Here is a 26526-nt window from a genome sequence, read left to right on the forward strand (position 1 = left end):
GTTTAAATTAACTACCTTATGATGTCTTTAACACCTATAACGAATAAAAACATGACCGGGGATATAGAACTTGCTAAACCAAAGCTTGGAAGGAGGCCAGTCCGACGTCCATCGTGCGTCAAGCGCAGGGCAGAAAAGAAAGGTACTTCCGCAATTTGGGCTTATATAAAGTCCCAGATTGCGCAATCGACCCCATTCAAATTGTCACCACTTACTGACATCTAGAGGAAGGCGTAGGCAGTGTTTGTAGCCCCACAGCATTCACAGGGACTTATAAACTGACCTGGGAACAGAGGCCAAGATTTCTGAAATCTCACTCCCTGGCAGGAAAAGTGCTGTAGAATGAGTTCTGTTCCACCCACAGACATAATTCAAACGGTTTTAGAAACTAGAGATTGTTTTCTATCCAATAGTAATAATAATATGCATATTGTACGAGCAAGAATTGAGTACGAGGCAGTTTAATTTGGAAATGTAAAAAAAAAAATAGTGCTAACAGCTCCCCCTATTGTTAACTTGCAATGAAAACTATGTTCTGACAAAATTAGAAACGTATAATATATGAAACTGTAGCTAGATTCTTACCCGTATACATGGATGAAAGCTTCATAGCAGACTGCAACCCCTTTTATTAAATAAGATGTTCTGTGTCGTTTCTGTTTCGTTTGCCCTGCTTGTTTGACCTGTTGTGTTCCACTGATTTCAAAACCCGGTCAAATTCCTTGACAACAACACTGTTGATCGCTGTTTCTTCCCTATCACTGTCATCAGAAGACTCTACAATGTCTTGTCAATATTTTTTCTAACCTAAATCAGGGATTTCGTCATCGTCTGACTCATTTTCAGAGTCAGAGAGAYTCAACTTGGCACGATCGTCCTCCAGAAAGTAGTCCATCACAACTTTTTCCCACTGACCTTTGTCAATAGCGCCTGATAAATTCAGGGCAGCAATGTTATTGAGAGCAGTAGCAACATATTTGCAGTTCTCCATGGATAACGTTCTATCTTTCAAATAAACTGCAGTAGAAAGGATTARCTACGCATAACAAGCAGCTCATTTTACAAGATGCTACACTGCAGACCAATCTAAAACTCATCTCTCGGCATGTCCAGCCCACTCTTTATCTCAGCCAATCATGGCTAGCGGGAAAGTTCCTGACTTTTTCTTTGGATAAACCAACTAGGCTCGTAATTTAACAATTTTATTTGTATTTACAGATGGCATAAAAGTTTCATTAAGGCACATGAAAGTTCACATGTTCAAGAAGGCATTTCTGCCAATATAAACGCATTTTGATAAAAAAATATGTTTACATTCAACCAGCTCTCCTGTGAAGTTGTGAGTTGCGACATACACCTAGTTTCCTGAATTGGGTCACAAATATGCTAGTAGGATGCCATTGTCATTTTGACTTAATGGTGTTGAGACCTACTTTGTTTTGGCAGTTGTTTAAAAAATATATTTTAATTTTTTTTATTTCACCTTTATTTAACCAGGTAGGCTAGTTGAGACCAAGTTCTCATTTACAACTGCGACTTGGCCAAGATAAAGCAAAGCAGTGCGACACAAACAACACAGAGTGGAATAATCAAACATGGAATAAACAAACATACAGTCAATAACACAATAGGGGGGAAAAGTATATAAACAGTGTGTGCAAATGAGGTAAGATAAGGGAGGTAAAGGCAATAAATAGGCCAAAGTTGTTAAAATTTTGCGGGCTCAAGTGATGAATCATGTAATGCCGGTCAGACTATGCTCCGCCCATGCTAGTTATTTGATCAATATTGCACAGGTGTTGAACAATGAAGAATTGTGGCAGAACTAATTTAACTCTCTCTGCTAGTTCTTCACTGGGCAGACGTGAGAGAGGATAGTGTTTATCATGTTCTTGATGATGGGAGGACATGGGTGGATATCGTGAGGGTGGTGGTGGGCAAGGGTCATCTCCCAGGTGTCCACTAACAAGATATTCAGGCCTCTGAACATGGCCTTGAGTACCCCGTCCAACTGCACTGAGAACCAGTCACTGAAGATGAGGCTCTCCTGTAGGCTTTGGGCCCGGAGGTTGGCTGAGCGCACCACTACCACGGTCTTCGGAGCCCGGTCCAGAAGCCGCACCACCGCCCTTCGAATGTGGCGTAGTCGGCGAATGTAGGCCTGCACAGGGAAGGTGCTGAAATGAACCCAAATGCTGATGACGACAATAGTGTCTGAGCCCCCGGCAAGGCCATCCAGCTCGTTAGCTACATAGCGCAGCTGACTGACGCTGATAGGGGTCCAGGAGATGGGGGGACCATGGCTCCGGTACTTCAACAGGATGTTATGGGTGATGTCCACTGCCATGAAGGGCCCTGCGCTCACAGGACTTTGAAGGTTGAACTCCCTCAGCTCTTTGAGAGAGAGAGGGAGATAAATGTTGAGGGAGAGAGAGAGAGAATTTGAATACACCTGAGACATCTGAGTTTGAGATGTAATTGTATTGGCAAACAGCAGTCACCTGGCAAGAAGCTGGTGAGGAACTCGTAGTACTGTCTGACGGTGGAGTCTCCATACATGTATACCATCTTGCCCTTCAGACACTGAGTAATGGCAGAGGGGTCGTTAAACTGGTGCATCACGACACCACCCAGCCCCCGCCATGACCCTTGGAAGTAATACCCAGAGGCTGTGGTCCTGATAGGCGCTGCCTTTTCACTGTTGCTTTCCACCTCTTGTTTGTCTGAAATACAAGAGGAGGCATGAGGCACCAGCTACCACCACTTTACAGAAACTCAGATTTTCTTCACACTACAAAACTCCTACCTTTTTTCTTAGGTAGCACAGTGACACTGTCATACGCCTTAGCATGAATACGTGTTTTGAGGTTTACGCCACTAAAAAAGATAGAGAATCATTTTACATTTGATAGCAAGTAATAACATTCCCCAGAACCATACTCTGTAATTTATATATGACAAAAGGCAAATATGCTGCATATGTCCAAGGTAAAACTTACATTTATTCCCAAAACCACTCTTTTTTTACCCCGCACTTACCTTTGGAAAAGCAGTGCTTCTTTCTTGGTTATCAGATCTTTCTGGTAGCCTGCCTTGAAGTGGTTGATCCGTGTATCACAGCTCAGCAGCAGCTTGGGCTTGTAGCAGTACCAGGGTTCACCTGTGTGGGGATCTGTGTAATTGCACAGCGGCTGCTGGTTAGTTGGCAGGCACAGGTTACACATGGTGGTCTCAGACAGTAATCCAGAGCGAAACAGGCTCTTGTAAAGCATCCTGTCGGGGTGTTCCTCACGTAAGCGCCGTAGAACAGGAACTGCCTCACTAGGATGGACCAATGTCACGTCCACCCATACAGACCCCTCCCACAGTAATGGAAAAATGGCAGAGTAAGTCCCATTCCCGTGGTCCAATACATGTCCTGCAACACCTGCCTCCAGCTCTGGGGAGTGCAGCCGGGCCAGCAAGAAGTCCCCGCCATGGCTCTTGGGAAGTCCCTGAAAATCTTTCATAATGACCAGAGCCTCCAGCTGGTCCCCCACGTGCCACTCTCTCCTACCCCCTGCAGGGAGGATTGCAAACTGGCTGTGTGCAGGGTCACTGGTCTGGTTCAGGGGTGAAGACGTGGACCATGGCTGAGGCTCTGGCCAGGCGATGGACTCCAGGAGGTAACGCTCCTCCAGAGCCTCCTCAGGTGAGGGATTTGTACCCAAGTGGCTACAGAAGCGTCGCTCGCGGTCCAGGGGAGGAGGGCCCTCTGAGTGGATCCTGTGTGGGTGCAATTTCCGCTGTGGAGGAGAATAGAGGTCACTAAGGGGGAACGGGTGGTAAGCAATGGAGGCTGCTGAGGGGATGACGGCTCATAATAATGGCTGGAATGGAGCAAATGGAATGGCATCAAACACATCAAAGATGTGGTTTCCATGTGGTTGATACCACTCCATTTATTCCATTCCAGTCATTATTATGAGCTGTCCTCCCCTCAGCAGCCTCCACTGGTGGTAGGCAAATGTAGGTAGATGGTAATGGGAGAAGAACACTTTCTCTCCTCACCTCCAGAATGTTGTTGTTGCGTAAAAAGAAGACAAGGCCTGCCAGGGTCAGCAGGAAGATGCATCTATATTTGGACCTGCGGTTCCACATGGCCCCAGTCGCCAGTCCCCCTGATATTGACATAAATAATCTGTTCATCTACTCTGTGTTTGCATAGCATGTGGCTGTTACACTCAAAATACAACAACATGATTTCTCCACTTGTGTCACGTTCCTGACCTGTTTTCTCTTGTTTTGTATGTGTTTAGTTGGTCAGGGCGTGAGTTGGGGTGGGCATTCTATGTTATGTGTTTCTATGTTGGTTTAAATGGGTTGCCTGATATGGTTCTCAATTAGAGGCAGATGTTTTACATTTCCTCTGATTGAGAACCATATTAAGGTAGGATGTTCTCACTGTTTGTTTGTGGGTGATTGTCTTCCGTGTCTGTGTATGTCGCACCACACGGGACTGTTTCGGTTGTCGTTCGTGTATGTAGTCTGTTCCTGTTCGTGCGTTCTTCGTGTCTATGTAAGTTCTCATGTTTAGGTCAGTCTACGTCGTTTTGTTATTTTGTATCATTCAAGTGTAGATCGTGTCAGTGTTCGTCTTGTCAATAAATTCATTATGTCAGAATACCTCGATGCGTATTGGTCCGATCCCTGCTTCTCCTCTTCAGACGAAGAGGAGGAGAGCAACCGTTACAGAATCACCCACCAACCAAGGATCAAGCAACGAGGGAGAAAGCAGCAACAACAAACGCAGGATTACAGGAATTGGGAGGAGATTCTGGACGGAAAGGGACTCTGGGCTCAGACAGAGGGAATATCGCCGCTCTTTGAAGAGAGGGAGGCAGCGAAAGCCCAGGAGCGGTGGTATGAGGAGCAGCAAGGAGACGTGGCTTGGAAAACCGAAAGGAACCCCAAAAATTTCATCGGTCACCTGCGGGCGTAACAAGAACGACAACAACACTGCGAAAGCGTCCGATCCAATACACTGACTCTAGACTCGACAGTCACGGCTCAGGGCATGCATCGCACACGCACACTCCCACGCACGATGCGGCCTCACCAGAGCGACCATCACACGGGCCTGAGTCACGTCCTCAGCAGTACGTGGCTGCACACCTAGCCCGGACATTGCCGGTAATCACCAGCACATCCTCCCGACCAACTCGGCGGCTCAGCACAACTTCAGTATTGACCCACTGGAACCACGGCGCCCGCGTGCCCATGACAAGCCGCGGTCCCGACCCCACCGGCCAAGCCCTCCAAACGCGTCTGTCATACCCCAGAGAGTGCCGTCGCACCTCTCGTCGCGCGCCAACGACCCAGCGCAGCAGCATAGCATGCGAGCACGCCAGACAATTCACGCAGTTGAGCCACATAATACCACGCAGTGCTCCCCGGTCTCGCCTCACAGCTCAGCTCCTCGGTCTATAGCCACCTCCCCCGCCACTGGTCGGGTCAACACGCAGCGGCCAGACAGCACCCAACCAATCGCAGCTAAAGGCTATCGCACGCAAGGCTCTGCATGGTCTCGCTCAACGAAGTGATAGCACACGACCGCCTACCCCTGCAGCCACAGTACCCAGGATTTCCTGGCGCCACCTTCCCCGCCCCCAGACCCGCGATAACCAAGGGTCCCGCCACGTACCACGTGCCTGCACCCTCACCGCTAGCACGGCCCTTCCCTCGTGCGGCGCGTGGAACGTCCTTCACCGCGAGCGCGTGATTCCCCCATCCCTGCGCACGACCACATAGCTTAGCCACTCCATTCCGCGCCTCCGTCGCGTGTCATCCAGCCCCCATCATGACCCACCCAGCTGCACCCTCACCACACACCAAAGCGCCATCCCTGACTGCCGTCTCACAGCAGATCCGATCGACCTCACCTGCACCTGAATTCCCATTTAACACTCCCCGTGACTCAAGAGCCCCTGATGTAGCGATGACCCTCACGCACCCCCCCAAGCTACCTCATCCGCCTCTTACCGAGTGGCCCGCTCGCCTCCACCTCATACACAACCACACGCCATCCAGCTGTCCACCCAACGCCCGCCCACCACGACGCCCCCCACAAACCCCCTACACATGAGATGACTATACAGAATTCTCCGCACACGACATCTCTAATGACCGCACATTCCAGCGTGAAATCGCCCTGCTGTACTGTCCTCCCCGACACTAGGCCCTCTGAGCACAATGACGCGCGTCGTGTCCACCCAACTCCAAACACACCACCCCAATGCCAACACACAATACCCAGCACCTACACCCGACAACCGACACAACCCTCACACACTCAAGTCGGCCGAGCGCCCTAAACCACACCAACGTCTGCCCACCAGAGGGCACCACGCACATCTACGGCCTACACTGCTGCGCGTCGCCAAGCGGCCAACTACCACCGCATACTGCACCCTGTCATGATAATCTCACATACACTCCTCACCCGGCAATACCGTCAAGCCCCATGCCAGAATCCCTGCGTTGCATCCCCAGCAGCCCGCAGGCGTGACCACCGGGAGTTCGCCGGCAACCACGCACACTCAAGGCCTCAACTGAGTGCCGTCTCCAGGCAGAGGCCACGAATCATAGCCCAACGATGTTCCTTCTCCCCGCACTAAGACCTAGCCTCAAAGGTGAGCAGCCCACAATGTCCTCTAGGCCCCAACCAATACGACTCGATCCACCCTCGCGTTCCGGCACACCGGCACCAGGCATACAGTCGACTGCCTCAGCCGGCCAGAGCTGCCAGTCTGACCCAAAGCACCGTCAGACGCTAGCCCGTCTGCCAAGCGCCACGTCAGAGCTGCCCGTCGTGCCAAGCACCGTCAGAGCTGCCCGTCTGCCAAGCACCGTCTGAGCTGCCCGATCTGCCACAGCACCGTCTGGAGCTGGCCCGTCTGCCAAGCACCGTCTTAGCTGCCCGTCTCCAAGCACCGTCCTGAAGCTGCCCGTCACTGCCACCACGCACCCGCGTTCTGAGCTGGCCCGTCTGCCAAGCACCGTCTGAGCTGCCCGTCTGCCAAGCACCGTCGAGCTGCCCCCGTCTGCCAAGCACCGTCTGAGCTGCCCCGGTCTGGCCAAGCACCGTCTGACTGCCCGTCTGCCAAGCACCTCTTGAGGCCCGTCTGTCCCGAGCCGCTAGAGCCGATCCGCCAGGACAGGATCAGCCAGAGCCGTCCGCCAGACAGGATCAGCCATAGCCGGCAGCGAGCCATGAGCCAGCCGAGCCAACGTTCGCGACTAGCCATATGAGCAGCCAGAGCCGTCACGAGCAAATCGAAACAGACACATGAGCATAGACAGGTGTAGACAACCATAGGCAGCAGATGCCGTCAGCGAGCCATGATGCAGCCAGAGCCGTCAGCAGAGCCATAGCAGCCAGAGCCTCAGCGAATGCCCATGAGCAGCCCAGAGCCGTACAGCAGCCATTCGAGCAGCCAAGCCGTCAGGCAGCCATGAGCAGCCAGGAGCCCTCACGCGAGCATGAGCAGCCAGAGCCTGCGCTTCAGCGAGCCATTGAGCAGCCAGAGACCTGCTACAGCGAGCCTATGAGCAGCCAGAGTCCAGCCATAGCAGCCGAGGGGGCCACGTTTTTCCAACGCGGAAGCCCATAGCAGCCCAGTGTCACGCCAGCAGCCGTACCCCTCATCAGCTGCCTCCACAGTCGAGCTGCGCGTCCCTCCAGTCCCTGAGACGTAGCGACCCTCATGTACGGTATGCCAGCCCTACAGACGAACCCCGGAGTGCTGCCCCTTATCCCCCATCCACGCCCCATATCACCAAATCTCATCAGCGTGTGGAGTTTTATATTGGGCGTGTGGTTTCATGAGCGAGAGGGGCTACAAAAGATCGAGTGGGCAATTGACCTATTGGTGCGGGTGGGACCACGCCCAGAGCCTGAGGGCCCGCAGCCCACCGTGGACAGGATGACCCCACCCAGACCTAGTTGATGCTTTCACAAAAGACAGTTGAAACCTTCCTATTCTCATAGCTATACATACAGAATATGATAATAAAAATACAATTTTGCTAAAATAATATATACTATATTATTACGATTGATTGACATGGCGTTTTCTAGCAAATCCCCCAGATATTGCAGTCACGCTTGTAGCTGATTTTCAGTCTCTAGGCACAATGTTGCGAATTCTTCCAAAGGCCATTCCTTGGGACCCATGTGACCAAAAACGAGCTACATGATGGGAACATTACCAAATATAAATGATTCTAATGACTCTAGCCTCCTCCATACAGAATCTGGACAGAGCTGGGAAGAATGTATACCCCATTATATAACAATTCTATAGTTGCAAAAGAATTTTTGTTCACCAGTTAATTATAAATTAAAAAAATTCGAAGTTTTGTCATCCGGCGTCTGATTTCATGCGATCAATTCAAAACATGTGCCATGGAATGGTTACATCGAAAAATCTCTTCCCAACTAATTTTGCCAATTTTATTATGTCACAGCTGTCAGTTTTTGGTCCTTAAATGAAAATTGGTATATGTTTTTTATTTATCCACTTTTTCTTGTAACATTTATGTTCTTTTAATTAACAGGGCCGACATGACAAGTTCCTTACTTTTTATCCCCTTCTACTTGCCTCTTCCATTTTTGTGGCGTAAGCTTGCAATTAATTGGTTTGTAATCTGGCGCGTAGAGCAGACATTTCATCATGTCGTGCAGTTAGCTGCATGTGGTGAACATAACTCCCACCACGTCCTTTGATATTCGACAACCTCATATCTACTTACGATATTCATTGCACAAATAAAATAGTCCTTTCCACTTTCATACACTTACATAATTCTCGTAAATTTTAACTCAAAATATATTTGAATTTAACCACGAAATTTTCTCGTTACATACGTATTGTTCCGCTCGCTCCTGTTCAGTGATTAAACTTGAGACATTGCAACCAACTTTCTAAGTGGCTTTGTGTTTTAAAATAATAAGGATATCTTGGAGATATATTTCTTCTCTTCAAATCAAAACCGAAAGTGAGTCAGGTCGTGTACAGCGATAAAAGAAAAAGGCCCTTCCTTGGAACATAGGATGCAGACATTCGTCTACCCAATTTTATAGAGAACACAGTCTTGGACACTTAATAATACAACTGTATGGACTGATGCCGTAGCTGAAGAGTCTAATGCTTTATATTTAATAATTTCTGCTCCGGAATTCATATATTGTTCAGTGATAAATTAGGGTCCCTTTTTACCATTTTATCTGCTTAGCTGTTCTCAAAAAAAATGGGGAAGAATACTTTTTGTATCACTCTAATTTAAAAGCGAGTCACTAGAGCCTAAAGGCAAAACCAATAAAGCACAATTAGGTAAACTGTAGTCCATATGACTAAGAGTTAATCAGGTGATTTTTCCACAAACTTAGGACAGACTCATTTTCCCTTTCACATCTGGTAGCAAGATTCTTACTCTTTATTTTCTCATTTTTGTCGTATCCTATTGCCTCAACTTATCCCTACTCAAAAAAAGTCTATCTGGAGTGAGATCATCCTTCCGTTTCTTTGCGAATTCCTTTATACCGAGTATGTTCCACAACATCTCGTCAGACCACATACTAATTCGGTAACTCACATGGCCAAAAGTACTAAAACTAGAGCTCCAATTGTATTTTTTAGTAGAAACTCCAAATACAGTAATTCAATCGCGATTACATTTATCACTATCATTGTCGGCTTATCTAACATCCAGCAGAGAGTAGCGACAAAAGCTCCATATCATAGATCTCTCACTGACACACGGCCGTGCGACGACGACTTCTAGTTGTGGTTTTAAAAAAAACATCGAGAAGCAATCACGCTACAATGACACACCCTTAGTCTGTTTAAGCCACCGGATTTCTAATCCTTAATACTACATAGTACTACCGACTTGACTCGCTCAATCCTTATCTCACACCAAGACCTAACCAATTTCACCTTCAGAGAACATCCTCGGCCAATCCACTCCACAGGCTCTGAATTAACACTGCAACACACACAGAGAACTATATAGTGCCCAGATAGACAACAAGATGTCCGTACAACCTTGTGTCCCATTACTTTACACCTCCTCGATACAGATAGTTTAAAAACTTTCTGAGAGTGGCGAGCCATTACTTTACTATTACACCGAGGCGTTACTTACTCATAAATCAATCCCAGAATCAGACACAGCAACTTCGACAACCATAATCACTCGATACGGAGCCACCTCTAATACTATACAACTCCCAGTACCTCACTTATCACATAACGCCTTTTACAAAAAGCAAGCTATGACAAACCCACGCACCTCTGGTGCCCTGATCACTTTTCACCTAGATGTCACTCAATATTGTTTCCCAGTACTTGCCCTCGACCGCCACCACAGGCAAGGCACCACAAAGATACTACAGTTACTCCCACATTAACATCGTCCAATGTAAAAAACCTGTCTGCATCTACGGATGCACACACTAATCTGCACCAAAACACTCTTCTTTTCGGATATTCTACCACGCCACAGCATTTTGCTAGATTTCTACTATGCCATCACCAACCAACTAGCGAACGTGTAACGACGGTCATCCACCATTTCACTTAACTTCCTCGGACTGCGGCATTCCTCTCTATATATACACTTCGCAAGGTCCTGTCATCCAGTCAAAATACAACGAATAGCAGACACCTTCTTAGTTGCGTGTAACCCTGCACATAAATCTCACTTATATAGGTAGGTTAAAAAACAAGCTTAATAATGGTCCTTTGAGTAGACTCCAAAAAAACGTTTTGCATACTTCCACTGGTAATGCCATCCAGCCCTGGAGTTTTCCACCTAAAGGCCCCATCTTGCATGCACAGCAGTTCCCCTCTGTAAATTTGGCCTTCACATGAAGTTCTTTTTCTGTACAGATGTTAATTTTACACCTTATTAATAGGGAAAAAATCATATTAATGAGTTTCTCAGTTCCATCCGTGGAGAAGGGACGGCAGCCTTAAGGAACACCCACACATTGACTACATTATCAAATTGCCACCTCGTCTCTTCAATTCCGCAAGACGTACGCAATCTGCATACCTATCCATCCCTCTCGACAATACTCAATACCACACTAATATTCTGAGTTCAACTCCAATCGCCGAGTGAACCGTCCAATACCATTTAGGACAACTACAGTACACTAGATCTACAACTCACCAACTTTCTACTTAATTACGACATACCGGCAAAGCTGTGAACACCCAATCTACCATGACACCCATTTCATTTACAGTACACCGTCACATTCGAACCACGACACTGCGACAAAACACAAGCAGATCTTCTGGACTGACGTGGCACACATTTCCTCTTCCCCTCAGATCCTCGCAAATCATCAGTCCTCGCTAATCTACTCCCTTAGTCCACACAACACTCACCCCACCCACATACACTAAACTACTATCTACCTGATCTCTTCCCTGGAATAAAGCGATTCCCTCCACTCTCATTCTATTGTGATTCTCCTTCCGTCACTCGCGCCAACCACGTAAATTCTCGTCGGCCTCACATATGTAACCCGCTTCTCACCTTGACCCTCACCTACCTACACTGTACTGGTTACAGCTCCTTACAATTCCTTGTTCAACTACACCCCAGCACCACAAACTACCTTCACTCCGAGACCTCATTCAACAATCTGATTCTATCACAATTCGCTTGATCTTTTTCATCATAGACCGATGAGCTATCTGCCCTAGCACATTTGACCCACCCGCAGTCCACCCGACACCTTCTACCAGGTGACCACTACATGCTTCGTAAACCAAGAGGTCGACCCCACTCATCGCACACTACAATATATATCGAGCACTCTCGCGTACATTGCACACACACGTCCTGCTATCACTCTCAGCTCGATTTAGTCCGACCTGCAACAAACGCACTCCAGATACCGCCCTCAAATACACATGCCAACAACTTCATTGACTAGCTATCCCACTCAGTCTATCCCCACAAACTTCATTCAATCATACTAACCCCGTCAGCACTTTCGTGGATCTAAACTTTCACCAACTCACTCTCAAGCCATGCACGCCACACGTGGAATAAATTCTTAACGACTGGACACACACCTATACGCAATAATATGGGCCGAAATCCATGCTCGCATGACTCCCAGACCCCAACGTCTCGGACTCCTCTCACGACTCAACCACTTTTATAACAGTTTCTGGTGCCAGCAGAGAATGCGCTTAAGAAAGCTAGTCAAGACGACTAGCTCTGATTCCAGGCCTCGCGCCATGTAATATCCTACACTAAATCAAGATGGTATTAAGTCCTCCATGATATCAACGTAATCCCAATATATCCCATGAGATCCATGATTTCCTTAGAGGTGCCTGAGGGTGATGTTTGTAGTGAGATCTTCTCCTTCGCCGTCTATATGAATGGTATTTAAGACCGTGATGATAAAATCTCCCCACTTAAAATAGAGTCTAGTGTTGCTGTAGAGTTTGAATAATTCTACTTATAGTATAATTTTCAAAGAAGCTTGGATGCATCATTTTCGTGGACCGTATAGCGTAATACACAAGCCATACTTTGGTGTGTAGTGTTCGTCCAGCGAGTCATATTTAAAATAATCCATCACCTTGAGCGATCTGTCTTGCGAGACAATTTGCGACATTTGAGAATAAACATCTACTTGTTAAGTTAAGACCCTACCCCCTTTTGGAATTCTTTGGCCCATGGAAAGAAATAACGTTTTCCTCCCCAGTTCTTTTTCCACAAAAAACTTATCTAAAACCTGTTGAATTGGGTTTCCGTAAACAATACAGATATATAATCCTTCTCTTTTAGCCCAGGATAAATCACTAGAATCAAGCAACATATATAACATTATTCACCTCTACTACAGCCCATTACAATGTGTAACTGGCTATACTCGATTATTCACCCTTACCATCAATGCAGACCAACGACCTTTCATGTCTTTTAACTCAGAATATATTTTTTGGGAAACGTACTATTAAAAAACGTAACAATAGATGATTGAGTGTCTATATAGTCGAATTACCATGTATAATTTGCATTTCTACATAAAATTTTTTTGTTCCACAAAAAAGACTTGTGCCATTCCTACTATTCCCCCTACTAAAGCCGCTCCTCATCCACGAGTTGGGTTGTCATGCCACAATGCCCGGCAGGGACCGCCACGCCTCGACCACTGATATCCCATATCCGCTAGCCTGAAACCGAACTGGGATCCATTCTTTGAAAAAGAGCAAGATGTCTAATTGCCAATTTAACCCGAATTGAACGTTCAGAATTCAATTTGCATACTAGCTGCATTTCCCAGTTGCCGTCACGTCGATTTGTATACTATATATCAGCTGTGGATCTCCTCTTCTGTCCCTTCCAACCCTTTGTACTTCTTACCTTCGCAACAGGTTGCTGCGGATACACACACTACACCCTAACAACACACACAGCCCTAACCCTCCCACACAACCATAAAGCCTCACCTTCTCTCAACAATTGCACCATCCCAAAGCACAACTCAAGATGGGTCATGATTTACAAATGCTATTGCAGTTGCAGCACTGCATGAGAAGGCCTGCAAGACGCGCAAAATGAGCAAATATAGAGATTTTATTTACATTGTCACATCCTAGATAATGGTGGTCAACATGTACACCTTATTCCTGAAACAACCCACCAATACGGCACCCCCGTCATGACCATGTCCCCACGCATCTCCCATGCAGTCCGACTTTGATTTTGTGCCCAGGGCCACACATAATATACCCCCTCTCGAATGTCCGAGTGTGACACCCCTCGCTCCCATGGGTTACTGCAGCTAGTGTTGCCAGCACTGCCACTGCCTGGTGGGGGCACCCCTCCGGAATGCCCCACACCGGCTAGGTACAGGTCGTCAACAGGTTCTCATTAGCAGCTTGAGAATTTCCTTGTATATTATGCTCTCCCTTTAGGGGGCTTTGGCTTTGCAGGACCAACCCTGCCAAGCAGGCTCAGAATCTTGAGGGGGCAGTGCTCTCTTGGTCTCTGACCTCATTTTAGCTGCATACAGACCGCTTACAGCGAGCACATAAAACAGTTAGGGACTTCTCCTTAGATCTGGGTCATTCAGGTGGGTTCTAGGGTATAGGGCCATGGACCGTACCATTAAAATAGGATAATAAATAATTAGATAATTTATTTAAAAAAAAATTAAAAAAAATGTAGTTCTCCATGATAGGACAATAAATAAATAAGACGTATAATTCATTATAAAAGTATATCCATCATCTGAACAACATGAAAGCCCTCTCATACCCGGCTCACAGCAGTACATTGGCTCTGGGATATGCAACCATTTCATTACTCACTCACTCAACTTTCCAAACATACAAATAAAATAAAAAAATAAACACAAACCATACCATCCACACAATCACTGTGCCTTCTGTTTACTTAGTTTTTATCTTCACTATGTAAAAATAGTGCTTGTGTGTTCAATTAGTATATGTGAAGATTATAGAAAAGCTATATTTTTTGTTGTATTGTTACAATCATAACCGGGCTTGAATTGTTTTATTTCCTCGTCATGAGAACTTGTAATTTTTAAAAATAACCATGGAGAGTCTTGTGTCTCTGAACAACTGGTATCAATATATAGTTTATCAACGACGAGAGCTACTCGTTCGCTTTTAATCTATTTTCTTTGAAAATTGGATACAGAACTTTGCGCCGTTCTGCAATTTCCTTCGGAAACTGATCATTCATGACAATTTTGGTCCCAGCAAGTCTTTTACCTAGGCTTTTAACCATTATTTTATCTTTAAATTAAACAAATTGGCAACGATTGGGCATTCGTACTTTTGGCTGTATTTGATTTCCTAAAACAGGTGTGCATTTATCAGACCTAGACAAGAACCCCCAAAATCCTGTTGACCTGGCCGAGGCACACCAGATTAAGAATGTCACATTTTCCCATGTGACTGTTGCTTTAACCCTTTCAGAAGTGAGCCGGTTGTAAAACATTGACCCATAACCGTAACAGCCTTTGTGCKACAGTAACCACTTCAAAAATTACATTTATAGAGTAAAGGGTCTGAATACTTATGGTAATGTAATTCTTTATTTATATAAATTAGCAGGTTTTGCTTTGTCATTATAGGGTATTGTGTGTAGATTAATGAGCAAAGAAAACGATTTAATGCATTTTGGAATAAGGCTGTAACATAACAAAATGAGGAAAAAGTCAAGCAGTCTGAATACTTTCCCGAAGGCACTGTACATTCTACAGACCCTACTGAGTATTCCCTACAATACTTTTACTGCTGCACCCAGAATAGTTATTGCTCTAAGTCAATATGTATTCCATCACAGGAGGTTGGTGGCACCTTAATTGGGGAGAACAGGCTCATGGTAAGGACAGGAGCGGGATCAGTGGAATGGTATCAAATACATCAAACAAATGTTTTCCAGGTGGTTGATGCCATTACATTTGCTCTGTTATGGCCATTATTATGAGCTGTTCCATATACATTCCATATACAGTGTTTCGCATTGGGGGCATTTATTTCAACTTGGAACATGTTTTAAAACACAAAGTTAATATAAATGTCACTTAAATATGAACAAATGTGAATCATTGTTAATGTTTAGACAATAATTTCTCATATACTGTATTATGAATGGTTATTTACAATTTTCTACTATTATGTGGGGGACTTTTATTTTGAAAATCTCTGAAATTCCATGACCCGAAGTAGTTTTTAGTGGCTGAGGAGTTGCTGTATCAGAACTCAGGATAAGACCCAGATGCAGACAGCTAGAGTCACAGATGTTTATAGACCCAAACAGGGGCCAAGCAAATAAGGTACAGAACAGCAGGCAGGCTTGGGGTCAGGACAGGCAGAGGTTCGTAAATGGGTCAGAGTCAGGCAGGTACAGAACGGCAGGCTGGCTTGGGGTAAGGGCAGGCAGAATGGTCAGAACCGGAGAAACAATGAAACAGAACTTGAGAAAGCAGTGAGACGGGAAAACACACTGGTAAGACCTGACAAGACGAACTGGTAACAGACAAACAGAGAACACAGGTAGAAATACACTGGGGATAAGAAGGAAGATGGGCGACACCTGGAGGGGGGTGGAGACAAGCACAAAGACAGGTGAAACAGATCAGGGTGTGATACGCTGATCATGTGATGTGTTTGCTATTCAAAAGCACCACTTGTACTTTCTCTGGACAGTGAAAAACAAGTAAATTGACCTTTTATTTATTGTAATTTAAATGAGTTTTTAGTAGTTAAGTGTTGAGTTAGATTACATACTGTCAATCATTATTTATAATCATTTTGCTGGCTACTGTAGCAGGCTCAGCTAAATACAAATCCCCCTAGATACAGCTATGTCTCACAGTCATGTCATGATATTTGTAAATTAAAGAGGAATATAATAATACGAATTGAATGGGGTTTCCCATCTTCCCATTAAGAGTTTTTGGCGCAGCACAGAAATGCCATTATCCAGATGGTGTGACAAAGGCATTTCCTAACAGACCTGCTAACTTTCTTTGTTGTTACTTTAAGATTGGAACCAACATGCAGTACCTCCAGCAGACAGAGAGGCAAGAACCATTCGTCCACCAGCTCTGGGACAAACTACACTATTCACAGCCCTGTCTAATATTCAATGTAAAAATGTAGTACAATTAAAAGGAAATGTATAGTTTTAACATGTCTTTAATGTTTATTTGTTTTAGCTGTTATTGATAATTCCCTAAGTGTTAATACATTTGTGTTTACATCATTAAGCCTTTATGTATATGTTATGAATGACCACAGGTTAGTCCCCTCCTTTGGTGATTGGCATTTAGGCTGTGACAACGAAAAGGCAGCAGACAGACCTACAGTCTGTTTTAGAAGGAAAGTTTGGTAGGGTGACCTGATTTGTAACWATGAAAATAATTTAGCCAAACAGATTTTGAACCTGAAAGTGTACATTTGATTCTAGAAGGGGGACAATAAATMRAAAAATMATTTGGTTAGGYTGTAGATTTTCTTACAAATTAACTTTATTTTGTTTGATCAGTTGAACAACTCTCCAGCGTAATTAGTTTGCACTACTGTTATTCCCCACACTTACYGTATTTTATTATTCCACTTCTGCACAATTTTGTCAGTTTCTGATATGCCTAATTGTGTCWTAGAAAATGAATTATATGAGGCTATGTATTTTTGCTGCCATTCGTGGACAGTTGGATAAGTCGTACAAATAAGCATTGGATATTAAATGCTCCAGGCCATTTTAGTATTGTGCACATCAATGTTCCCTCTAAGCTGCATCCCCGAGACTGCCACGCAGAAGAAATATCAGCCCACTCAGATAAGCACAAGATTAAACTTCACTTTACTTTCAAGAGTTGTCCCCCTTATTTATTTAACACTATCAATGGTTCCTTTTACTGTGGGAATTGTGATTGAATCAACACAATATTAGCCACTTTCAATGCAACACACCGAAACAAAACGACCTATGCAAGACTTAGTATGCAAAACTAACTATGCAAGAGATTTTGTTGTAGGCATAAGGCATCGGAGTAGGATTCTATTGCATTGACATGCAAGACTCAGCCCATACTCTGCACCGACCAGTGTGCCATAACCAATCAGAGCTGCAGTAGGCCTATATGCAAATAGACCATTGCCACATATGGATCTGTGCCATTCARTTTAAACTGGACTGTGTTTACAGCATGAGTGGTCGTGAGTAGACATGRTTGTTTGAGATCGAAGCGAGAGCTACATGTAGCTATGTGTGCACATTTGTTCATATCCTTTGCTAGCTAGTGAGTTATTAGCCCAGTTCTAGATCATTTGTAGACAGGAATGGGGGAGTGATTGCTATCTACAAGAACACAGAACTTGTACATTTCTAGACATCTTTGAAAAGCGAGTCAGGTAAAGAGCTTTTTTTTCTTGAAGGGGTATTGTTGTTTATGTATTATGAGACAGGCTTTAATAAGCTAAGTAGCTAATAGGCAGAGGGTAGCATCATTTGTCTGATTATTTGTAATAATGGTGTGGGAATAATAATGCATTTTATTTTGTAAAGTGGTTTCTTGCATCAAACAACACAACAKTATTTTCAGTCACCTCCATGTCTGAAGGACAAGTGGATAAACAGGTTAATGTCCAYGTCTCATGAAATGTAGGCCTACATTGAACACCACATATTGGCTGCTACTGTAGGCTGAATGATAGAACAGCTATTTCCATGTTAACATGTTATGGGATCCATTCTCCATTGTTTTTGGTAGGCCTACAATTATGATCAAATAGCCACAGTAGTCTACTTGACTACAGTCTGGAACTGGAACTTAAATCGAGTACATCTTCAGTGTTCACAGTTATAGCACAGAATTTGCAGAATGTTCAAGTTTGTGCTCATCAGACCTGAAATTTGCTCAGTGCAGAAAAATAATTCTAGGCAGAGATGGCAGAGGGAGACTCACAACTCATAAAAACATCACATATTTTGTCTATGTAGAGTAAAATGATCGAAAAAGAAAATTGCCTCTCCACTAATGCTGCAAAGCCTCAGATTGTCCAGGTATTAGCACCACTATCATTCCATAGCTCCTGGACATTCAGTGTTCAAACTCAAAATCACAAGGTCAAGCAGCAACCTACCAAGGATATATTGTAATGTGAACATGTGTCACGCCCTGACCTTAGTTATCTATGTTTTCTGTATTATTTTGGTCAGGTCAGGGTGTGACGAGGGTGGGTATGCTTGTTTGTCTTGTCTAGGGTTTTTGTATGTCTAGAAGTGTTTGTTAGTCTAGGCATATTGTAGGTCTATGGTGGCCTGAATTGGTTCCCAATCAGAGACAGCTGTTTATCGTTGTCTCTGATTGGGGATCCTATTTAGGTTGCCATTGCCATTTTGGTTTTGTGGGGTTTTGTCTATGTGTAGTTGCCTGTCAGCACTTGTGTTATATAGCTTCACGTCCGGTTTGTTATTTTGTTTAGTTTGTTTAGTGTTCATTCGTTTAATAAATTAGAATGTACGCATACCACGCTGCGCCTTGGTCTCCTCGTTACGACGAACGTGACAGAAGAACCCACCAAAAATGGACCTAGCAGCTTGTTAAGGAGGAATGGACATGGGAGGACATTTTGGACGGAGCAGTACCCTGGATGCAGGCTGAGGAGTCGCCTAGGAGTAAGAGAGGACAGCAACGACGTCAGGGAGGTAGGCCACAGAAACCCAAAGATAATTATTTGGGGGGGGCACATGGAGCAGTTGGCGGAGCCGAGGAGTGGACCAGAGCCAGTCTGGGAGAAGAAGGAGAAATGGGGGAGTTGTTGAGTTGGTGGAGGACGCCCGGATTTGGAATAAAGGAACGTGTTGTCAGTTTGGTGCCACCTGAATCAGCTCCCCGTACTCATCCTGAAACGTGTGTTAAAGTTACGGAACAATTGATGCCGGCTATACACACCAGGTCTCCAGTATACCTTCACAACCCAGTGCGTCCTGTGCCAACTCCTCGTACTCTCTCTCAAGTGCGCTTTCCCAGTCAGGTGTGTCCTGTTCCTGCTCCTCGCACTCTTCCTCAAGTGCGTGTCCCCAGTCAGGTCCGTCCTGTTCCTTCCTACCCGCAGTCGCCCCTGAGGTGCTGTCCCTCAGCCCCGGTTACCACCAGTTTCCGGCAACCAACGCAACAGGCCTCCAGTGCGCCTCCACAGTCCAGCGAGCTTCCGGCCGACCAGTACCCAGTCCAGAGCTTCCGGCGGACAGTACCGGCAGTCCAGAAGCTCCGGCGACAGTACTCACGTTCCAGAGCTTTCCGGCGACGTACCTCAGTCCAGAGCTTCCGGCGACCAGTAACCTCGTCCAGAGCTTTCCGGCGACAGCTACCTCAGTCCAGAGCTTCCGGCGACAGTAACCTTCAGTCCAAGAGCTTCCGCGACAGGTACCTCAGTCCGAGCTTCCGGCGACAGTACCTCAGTCCAAGAGCTTCCGGCGACAGTACCCTCAGTCCGGAACCTCCTTGGCGGACGGGCCCCTCAGTTCCGGAACCTCCTGGCGAGGGGCCCCCAGTTCGGAACCTCCTTGGCGACGGGCCCCAGTCCGGAACCTCCTTGGGCGACGGGCCCCAGTCCGGAACCTACCTGGCGACGGGCCCCAGTCCCGGACCTCCTGGCGACGGGGCCCCAGTCCGGAACCTCCTGCGACGGGCCCCAATCGGAACCTCCTTTGGCGACGGGCCCCAGTCCGGAAACCTTCCTGGCGACGGGCCCCAGCCGCGGTCTCCCGGAGATGATCCACAGTCCAGGGCCTTCTGGCGATGAAGCCACGGTTTCAAGCGTTCTACAAAGGCGGAGGAACCAGTGTTAAGATTGGGGGACGGGCGTCCAGAACCAGGCCGCCACCCGAGGGTAGATGCCCACCACTGGACCCTCTCCCCTATAAGTTCAGGTTTTGCGGTCGGGAGTCCGCACCTAACTGTCACGGCCCTGACCTAGTTTATCTATGTTTTTCTGTATTATTTTTGGTCAATGTCAGGGTGTGAGAGGGGTGGATATCCTATGGTTTGTCTTGTCTAAGGGTGTTGTATGTCTAAGGTGTTTTTGTAGTCTAGGCATATTGTAGGTCTATGGTGGCCCTGAATTTTTGGGTTTTTCCCCAAAATCAAAGAAGACAGCTGTTTATCGTTGCTCTGATTGGAGATCCTATTTAGGTTGCCATTGCATTTTGGTTTTTGTGGGTTCTTGTCTGTGTAGTTGCCTGTCAGCACTTGTGTTATATAGCTTCACGTTCTTTGTTATTTTGTTTAGTGTTCATTCGTTTAATAAATTGAATGTACGCATACCACGCTGCGCCTTGGTCTCTCCTCGTTACGACGAAGTGACGACACGTGTAGCAAGCGATCACATATAATACATTGCCTCAACTATTAAATTCATCATAATCCATAATCAACTCAAATCCARCCCCTTTAGACATATTAACAGTTTTACATATTCTTAGAAACTTGAGGTCAAAATCAGCAGTTATGCTTAATCATTATTGTTACTTTCTAACATTTTGACCTAGTAACATCTACACAATGTCTCTCATTCCACCAAGACTCAGTCCAGCTTGGACACATTTTCCACTATAACACCATACTTTAAACCCGTACAGCCCTAATACAGATTTGACCTAGACTTWTGTGCTGTATGTTTACCAGATCCCATCAAGGGTTAACTAACTTCAACAAATTAACAGTATACATCTTCCCTCCCTTACACCTTTCACTAGGATTTCGAAGGCTTCAATTACATCCATTCCTATTGTTTACCTCTAAGATAAAAAAGTTAACCATATACAAAAAAAAAATATTTTGACTTCAGAGAACACATCAGCTGTGCATATATCTCCTCATGCAGCTTATTTGGTGTCAGACACTAAACACAAACCATTTCCTTGCCCTTTRATTTAGTGCTGCTTCAGCCTCTCTGTTACGGTTTGTCTTCTTTCATACTAAATTAATCAGGCAATATTTATTTAGTGTCCAAGGAACAAAAGTATGTATACTTAAATTACAGTTYCCCCTTGGATAGAAGGCTAAACTTGCAGTTAACTATTCCATATTATTAAAACCATACCACGCCTTACTTCCAAACATTTTATGTGTTAGAAAAACCCTTGGAGCCAGTCAATGCACTAAGTACCCTTACCGTGCTTTGCCCATTCAATTACTGGGGTGACGCACATAACCCAAATGTGGATCTAACCGCTAATGACCAGTCACCTACTCACAACCAACGGTTCAACATGGCTAAGGAGGCTATCAGAGTAAAAAAAATGCAGCATGTCAGTCAATAGTCAATCAACATTACAATACAAGATAAAAAATTTCACTTCTTGTTCCCACTGTAAACGACACAGATAAACTATCTTGGGTTAGTTATAAATATACAAACTCCCAACTTGTAAATAAAATGACCTCAGAATACTCACAAGTCTATCCGATTTTCAGCATCTAAAAGAAAAACAATGAATAAAGTTATAGTATCCTACTCTTTCCTTTTATAACAGAATTGGGCCTCCTGCAATAGGAAACCCTCCTCAGTGCTAGCCACACCTTACTGTACCATCTCCACCATTTTCTAAGTGATCGAATGTGGATATAACACTAACCCCATACCATTGTCTGAACTACATTTAAAGTGTGGTTATAACCAATCTTTGGTTCAAACTCTTAGTTCAGTCTCTTGGCATTAACATAGACAATAAACAAAGGCAGGAAGCAGTCTACCTCGCTTCAACAGGAAGCTTCAACAGGAAGCTTTTACATGGCCTTTTTCAAAAGGTAGCGACTGCATGATGGACATTTTCTACCACAATCTGGAAGGTGTCCTGCTGTTATGATATACAGCGTGCCCATTTATTCTTGAAGAATAACTTATAATGCATCATGAGTGTAATGTCTTATCCTGTCATTGCACCAAATGAGCTTCCATCATGAGAAGTCATGTATTCGTTTGACATCACATCACATGCTCCTTGAGGTGCTCCCCATCTTCGGAAGGTGCTCAGCTGATCAACGCCAAACTATAGGTAGYGAGCAGAGTATCTGTTATCCCCCGGATAGACAAGTGAGCAGACACAAAAGCAGGGTAAAAGTGCAGCAGTGCAAACAATGTTTGCTGAACATCATTTGCTGAAGGAAGAACCATTATGTGTGTTGTTCTATGTTGCTCTCTGCGATGCCTAGTTTCATCTTGTGGGCATCCAGTGGGAGTGCAATCYCAGGTATCCACAGCATACAGGTAGTGAAAGCAAATCATTTTTGTTAAAAAATGGTTTGGGTTGGTGATCGTCAGGTTTGTAGCTGCCATTGATCAAATCAAATCAAATTTTATTTGTCACATACACATGGTTAGCAGATGTTAATGCGAGTGTAGCGAAATGCTTGTGCTTCTAGTTCCGACAATGCAGTAATAACCAACAAGTAATCTAACCTAACAATTCCACAACTACTACCTTATACACACATGTGTAAAGGGATAAAGAATATGTACATAAAGATATATGAATGAGTGATGGTACAGAACGGCATAGGCAAGATGCAGTAGATGGTATCGAGTACAGTATATACATATGAGATGAGTAATGTAGGGTATGTAAACATAAAAGTGGCATAGTTTAAAGTGGCTAGTGATACATGTATTACATAAAGATGGCAAGATGCAGTAGATGATATAGAGTACAGTATATACATATACATTATATTAAGTGGCATTGTTTAAAGTGGCTAGTGATACATTTTTGATCAATTTCCATCAATTTCCATTATTAAAGTGAGCTGGAGTTGAGTCAGTATGTTGGCAGCAGCCACTCAATGTTAGTGGTAGCTGTTTAACAGTCTGATGGCCTTGAGATAGAAGCTGTTTTTCAGTCTCTCGGTCCCTGCTTTGATGCACCTGTACTAACCTCGCCTTCTGGATGATAGCGGGGTGAATAGGCAGTGTCTCGGGTGGTTGTTGTCCTTGATGATCTTTATGGCCTTCCTGTGACGTCGGGTGGTGTAGGTGTCCTGGAGGGCAGGTAGTTTGCCCCCAGTGATACGTTGTGCAGACCTCACTACCCTCTGGAGAGACTTACGGTTGTGGGCGGAGCAGTTTACCGTACCAGGCGGTGATACAGCCCGACAGGATGCTCTCGATTGTGCATCTGTAGAAGTTTGTGAGTGCTTTTGGTGACAAGCCAATTTTTTTTGATGAAGGTCTGGTTGTAGTTCTGTTGGTAATGGTTTGGTTGTAGCTTGTTTTGGGATATGCCCAGTAGATAGACACATTGCCTGTAGTAGACAAAGTGTTAGGAAAGAAAAMAAATGTAAAATGAGATACATATTGTGAATGGTGTGAAGACATAGGTCGGACAAAGACATGGCCCTGTTCAATCACATTAGAAATGCTTCCTTTCTTCCTGATATTTTCAATCACATACAAATCTGTGATTATTCCAAGGAAAATATCAATTTAGAAAGTAGTTAAAACACTGACAGTATATACAGTACCAGTCAAAAGTTTGGACACACCTACTCATTCAAGGGTTTTTCTTTATTTGAACTATTTCTACAATCAAATAAAAAAATATATATTGATTTGTTTAACACTTTTTTGGGGGTCACTACATGATTCCATATGTGTTATTTCATAGTTTTGATGCCTTCACTATTATTCTAGAATGTAGTAAAAATAAAGAAAAATCCTTGAATAAGTAAGTGTGCCCAAACTTTTGACTGGTACTCTATGGATGGATAAAGCCATTGATCATGTGACACCATTCATTCCAATGTGAAGACTCAACAGCGCATTGAAGGCAAATTAATTWGCTTAAGATGGCGTCTCATGGAGACAWAACATGCTCAGTTTGAGCTATTCCAGGAAGTGACGTTGCAGGCTAGCTCAGTGTTGCCCCCTCTCATTGAATAACTCAAGTTGAAGGCCGACCGGGGTACTGCAGGCTGCCATTAGCAACTAAATTATCCTTCTAATTTCTTCTGTATGTGATTTTAAAATACTTGGTTCAAGAACATATAGTTACTTAGTATTCATACCCCTTACCTTATTCCACATTTTGTTGTGTTACAGCCTGAATTCAAAATTGATTTATGTTTTTATCTATACACTGTACCCCATAATGACAAAGTGAAAACATGTTTTTGAAATTTGAGCAAATTTTATGAAAATTAAATACAGAAATATCTAATTTACATATGTCTTCACACCCCTGAGTCAATACATGATAGAATCAACTTTGGCAGCGATTACAGCTGTGAGTCTTTCTGGGTAAGTCTCTAAGAGATTTGCACACCTAGATTGTACAATATTAGCACATTATTACTTTGAAAATTCTTCAAGCTCTGTCAAGTTGGTTTTTGATCATTGCTAGACAGCCATTTTCAATTATTGCCATAGATTTTCAAGACGATTTAAGTCAAAACTGTAACTAGGCCACTCAGGAACATTCAATGTCATCTTGGTAAGCAAATCCAGTATATATTTGGTTTTGTGTTTTAGTTTATTGTGCTGCTGAAAGGTGAATTTGTGTCCCAGTGTCTGTTGGAAAGCAGACTAAAGCAGGTTTTCCTCTAGGATTTTGACTGTGCTTTGCTCTATCCCATTTCTTTTTATCTGTCACGCCCTGACCTTAGAGAGCCTTTTTATGTCTCTATTTGGTTTGGTCAGGTTGTGATTTGGGGTGGGCATTCTATGCTTTGTTTTCTATGTTTCTTTATTTCTATGTTTTGGCCGGGTATGGTTCTCAATCAAGGACAGCTGTCTATCATTGTCTCTGATTGGGAATCATACTTAGGTAGCCCTTTTTCCCTAATTTCAGTGTGGGTAGTTATCTTTGTTAGTGGTACTTAGTAAGCTTCACGGTTGTTTCTTCGTTTGTTGTTTTGTTGGCGACATCTACTCAAAATAAAGGAAAATGTACGCTAACCACGCTGCACTTTGGTCCACTTCTTTTGACGGCCGTGACATTATCCTAAAAAAACTCCTTAGTCCTTGCCGATGACAAGAATACCCATAACATGATGCAGCCACAACCATGCTTGAAAATATGAAGAGTGGTACTTAGTAATGTGTTGTGTTGGATTTGCCCCAACATAACACTTTGTATTCAGAGTTATTTCTGAATAGGGGAAGTCCTAGAAGTAATTCTAGGGCAAACACCCTGTTGGAGCAGGGTGACCCTGTAGGAGCAGAGGACTGCTCTYATTGGGATCTTTTTGTTGAAGCAGAAGTATCCTGGTTAGATACAGGGGTTGTGTTTCTCTGTTGAAGCAGAGTAGCCATGGGATTATATGACACAGTTAAGGGTTATGTGATTCCAGGGCACAATCCTGAGATAGAAAAAAGAAAATATTCCTGCAGGAAAAAACAAGTAAAATAAAAATACGAAAAACATAACAAATTAAATAAACATTGTAAAATATAATTTGTTCATCAGTGTCACGTGTGCTCCCTCTCCGGCCTCTAGGTCACCAGGCTGCTCGTGATGGCGCACACCTGTCACCATCGTTACGCGCACCTGCGTGTCATCACTCACCTGGACTCCATCACTTCCCTGATTACCTTCCCTATATATGTCACTCCCTTTGGTTCCTTCCCCAGGCGTTATTGTTTCTGTGTCATGTCTGTGCGCTGTTCGCATTTCTTATTTTGTATTATGTTGTGTTTATTTATTAAAACACTCACTCCCTGAACTTGCTTCCCGACTCTCAGCGGCACATCGTTACAATCAGTATACTGGTAAAACAGTTGGTTATGATTGGGAAACCAGCTATAAATTTAAACCCTACACGGAAATGTGCATACAGTAGGAGGAACTACCATGTGGGTGCAACATTTAAAATGACATAGATAATAGAATAATAGTTTGGAGAAGAAATTACTATTTTCAAATGATAGGAAAGGAAGACGTTCCTAACCAAATACTCTTTGTTTT

General features: G+C 44.4%; 1 protein-coding gene across 2 annotated transcripts; it reads right to left on the reverse strand.

Annotated features, from left to right (window-relative positions):
- Window positions 1-1090: 1090 nt before the first annotated feature.
- LOC111954398 (NXPE family member 3-like) lies at window positions 1091-22709 on the reverse strand. Of its 2 annotated transcripts, XM_023974130.2 has the most exons (6): window positions 22024-22709; window positions 4051-4160; window positions 3040-3785; window positions 2807-2877; window positions 2502-2723; window positions 1091-2394 (listed from the first exon to the last, which is right to left on the reverse strand). In XM_023974130.2, exons 2-6 carry the CDS (start codon window positions 4138-4140, stop codon window positions 1844-1846), a joined length of 1680 nt encoding a protein of 559 aa, XP_023829898.1. In that variant the 5' UTR covers window positions 4141-4160; window positions 22024-22709; the 3' UTR covers window positions 1091-1843. The 2 variants fall into 2 exon arrangements, with proteins under 2 accessions (XP_023829898.1, XP_023829888.1); XM_023974120.3 differs by lacking the exon at window positions 22024-22709 and having other exon boundaries at window positions 4051-4836.
- Window positions 22710-26526: the final 3817 nt, after the last annotated feature.

This window comes from Salvelinus sp. IW2-2015, linkage group LG3 (genome assembly GCF_002910315.2).
Source record: "Salvelinus sp. IW2-2015 linkage group LG3, ASM291031v2, whole genome shotgun sequence".
Lineage (NCBI taxonomy): Eukaryota > Metazoa > Chordata > Actinopteri > Salmoniformes > Salmonidae > Salvelinus > Salvelinus sp. IW2-2015.